Here is a 3,680-nt window from a genome sequence, read left to right as displayed (position 1 = left end):
TTTGTTTCTGCACTAAGTATATATTGACCATTAGTATGTTGTGTGGGAGTCTTTATTAATGTAATTTATTAGAAACAAATAAAATACAGAATGAAAGAAGTTAGATATATAAGAAGAATTTACCTGACCATCGGGGTTTAATTGATGAGTTTATCACTAGGTTAACCGAATTTTTGAACTTTGTATCTAGTCAAGTTAATTATATAGATGACAATAAGATAAGATGTTCGTGTAGAAAGTATCACAATGATAAATTTTTACACTACGATAAAGTTCAAGATCATCTTTATAAATTTGGTTTTACCCGGAATTACTATAATTGGACATCTCATGGTGAACCATTCATATCTGATGAGGATTATGGCGAAAGATACAAGTCTCAGTTAGTGGTGATCAGAGTTATTATAATCAATTAAATTCATATCAGAAGATGATAATTGATACAATCATTTAAAATTTCAATCACAACATGCGTAGTGTAAGTTCTAATTATCCTTCAATAGGTAAACAAATGTTTCTGCTTATACATCATTGTTAGAGGAGGTAGAAGTATCAAGTGTTGATAAAATATATCTTCAATTTTAAGAAGTGTTGAGTGCTGTTGATGAACCATATGGGCTAGTTGTGACAACCATACTAAATTATCTCTCACCACAAGACTGTTGAATGTCAAGGCAAAGCATAATATCTCACAAGATTATTTTAATGATTTTTTTTCAAATTATTGGAGAGGCATTGCCATGTGATCACATACTACCTAATGATTTTTATGGTATAAAAAAACTTGTGAAAGAATTAGGTCTTCCAGTGGAAAGAATTGATGTTTATAAAGATGGTTGTATGCTTTGTTGGGGAGATGATGTAGATGTAGATGTTTGTAAATTCTGTAATCAAGCTAGGTATAAGAGCACCAGAAGGAGTCAACAGTGACGTAAATCATACAGTTAGTTTTTTTATTTTCCTTTAACTCTTAGGATACAAAGGCTTTATGCATCAAAGGCAACTACTGAACATATGACTTGGCATGCAAATCATCAAACATAAGAGGGGCTAATATGTCATCTATTAGATGCAGAGACGTGGAAAAATTTTGATAGAACATATCCAGAATTTGCAAAGGAGACCCGAAATATTAGATTAGGTCTCTATGTTCCATTTGGCAAATCAAGAAGAAATTATTCATATTAGTCAGTTATTTTAACTCTATATAATCTTCTACCTAGGATATGCAAAAAAAAATACCTTATATGTTTTTAACATTAGTTGTGCCTAGGCCGCAAAATTTGAAGAACTTAATAGATGTTTATATGCAACCACTGATTGCATAACTGAAATATTTAATGGATGATAGTTTTCCTACATATAATGTTCATATGAATCATATGTTTGTAATGAAAACTTCTTTTGTTTGGACCATAAATGACTTTTTAGCTTATGCTATGCTATCGGGTTGGAGTTCTGTTGGGATCTTAGAATGCCTAATATATATGGAGAGATCAAAGTCAATCAGATTGAAACATAGGAAGAAGCTAAATTATTTTGATTGTCATAGAAAATTTTTACCACCAAATTATAATTTCAAAGGGAATAAAGATGAATTCACTAGGAATAAAATTAAAAGAACACCTCCTCCATTAAGATTGACAAGTCAAGATATTTGGCACAAAGTACTTCACTTTCCATCTATTATTGAAGAGTCACATAGTACAATATATGAATATGTAAGTACACATAAATGGATGAAACAGAGTATATTTTAGGATTTGTCATATTGGTTTAGTCATCTGATACATCATAATCTCGATATAATGCATATTAAGAAGAATATTTTTGATAACCTGATAAATACAGTGATGGATATCAATGGAAAAATCAAAGACAATCTCAATCACTACAACAAAAATGTTAAACGACAACACCACAAAGACAATGGTTTTAGATGAAACTATTGTAAATTTGATAAAAGATAACGATTTTAGATAAAACCGTTGTCTTTGAGCTCCCATAAAATACAAAAGGCAACAATTTTGTGAAAATCGTTGTCATTGAGAAACTTTTTTTTTTAATCAACAACGCATTTTACAACGGTTATCTAAAATCGTTGTCTTTAAGCGCTTTTTTAGGGGATACGACAATAATTTTGATAAAACCATTGTCTTTGACTTTATTCATTTCATCATTTCCCCCTCGCAGTTTTGCTTTCCCTCTCTCCGTAAATTTTTTCGGCGCCTTGTTTTCCCCTTCCCGTTCCTGAACCCTAAGCCATTTTTCATTCCCTTTCCTCATACAATCTCTTCACGTCATCTTGTCGACCGCTGGATCTTCCTCCACGATGGTGTGCTCTCCTCTCTTCCTAGTGAGAGGGTTTCTGAGCTCGACGAGGCCCTTTGACCTTCCACTATTGCTTCTTTGGCTCGCAAAACCTTTTGATCGGACGAGCTGTATTTCTTCGCCAAAGGTGGCATTCCTACTCCATCGATTCATAACATGTTTGTCTTGTCTTCTTTGGATTTGTGCTAGAGCCATAGTCAAGGTAGATTCAAATCTATGAACCTTATTTTGTTCATAAATTTCAGCCTTCATAAGGTGACGGGTGAAGGAAGGAATTAAGGGCTTCGTCGGATGAGTAGAGGTTCTGTGACAGCAGCGAGAATGGCGGAGGAGATTAGCAGGGCTCTTGCTACGGAGTCTTCTTCGTCAGCAGCGACATCAAAGAGGTGGACGTGGGCGTCGAAGCTCCGATGGATCCCGACCTCCACCGATCTCATCGTTGTGGCCGAGAAGCGCCTCCTGTCCTTTGTCAAGTGAGTTCTCTAATCGCATCCCTTTATTTGTTTATTTATTTTTTGGAGGTGGGTGGATGAAATCGCTCTCCCTTGCACTATCTATTTTCTCTATTGGTTAATCCCCTTCTATCCGTCGATGGAGGAAACAAAAATTAATATCAATCATTTCCTCTTATTTTATTTATGTCAAAATCGTGCGGAAATTGATGACTGAAATAGTGGCATTGTAGTGTTTCATTATAGGTTGTTGAATATTCTAGCTTGTTGAATATTCTAGTGTTTCATTGTAGGTTCAAACAACACTAGCGAACTCTATTTCATTAAGAGTATTGGATTTGAACAGAAGATCTAGAATTATCTGCTTGGTCTTGTTTTATCAGAGAAACCACAACCTTATGTCATATCGCGTGTAGATTGAGTAAAAGTTTATTGTTTCCTTCTAAACTCTTTGCTCTTTTCAGGACAAGTTATGTTCAAGAGCATGTCAATATTGGCCCTAGACCACCAGACTCGAAAGTTAGGTGGTTCAGATCTTCTAGTGATCAACCACGGTTTATTAATACAATAACATTTGATAGCAAGGAGGATTCTCCCACTCTTGTTATGGTGCATGGCTATGCTGCTTCTCAGGGATTCTTTTTAAGAAACTTTGATGCACTTGCTACTCGTTTTCAGTAATTGCCATCGATCAACTTGGGTAATTAATTTTGACCAGATTGTCTATATTTTTCTTTTATTTCCTGTTTCTACCATGGAGTTCTTTTAATTAAGTGTAATAAATTGTTTTATCGGTGTGTAAATTTTGTTTGTTGATCTATTTTGTTATTATATTTTTTTTATTGTAATATAATTGTCGTTTGTCTTCACTCGCTTTATTTTCTTTGCAATTCAAAT

General features: G+C 34.1%; 1 protein-coding gene across 1 annotated transcript; it reads left to right on the top strand.

Moving 5' to 3' along the window:
* Window positions 1-2,652: 2,652 nt before the first annotated feature.
* Window positions 2,653-3,464, top strand: LOC122040548 (probable 1-acylglycerol-3-phosphate O-acyltransferase). The gene is made up of 2 exons (XM_042599904.1): window positions 2,653-2,804; window positions 3,248-3,464. Exons 1-2 carry the CDS (start codon window positions 2,653-2,655, stop codon window positions 3,462-3,464), a joined length of 369 nt encoding a protein of 122 aa, XP_042455838.1.
* The last annotated feature ends 216 nt before the right edge of the window (window positions 3,465-3,680 follow it).

The sequence above is a fragment of the Zingiber officinale genome, chromosome 1B (assembly GCF_018446385.1).
Source record: "Zingiber officinale cultivar Zhangliang chromosome 1B, Zo_v1.1, whole genome shotgun sequence".
In the NCBI taxonomy this organism is placed as follows: Eukaryota; Viridiplantae; Streptophyta; class Magnoliopsida; order Zingiberales; family Zingiberaceae; genus Zingiber; species Zingiber officinale.
Note: the sequence above shows the minus strand (reverse complement) of the source record. Positions and strands in the feature narration are given on the sequence as shown.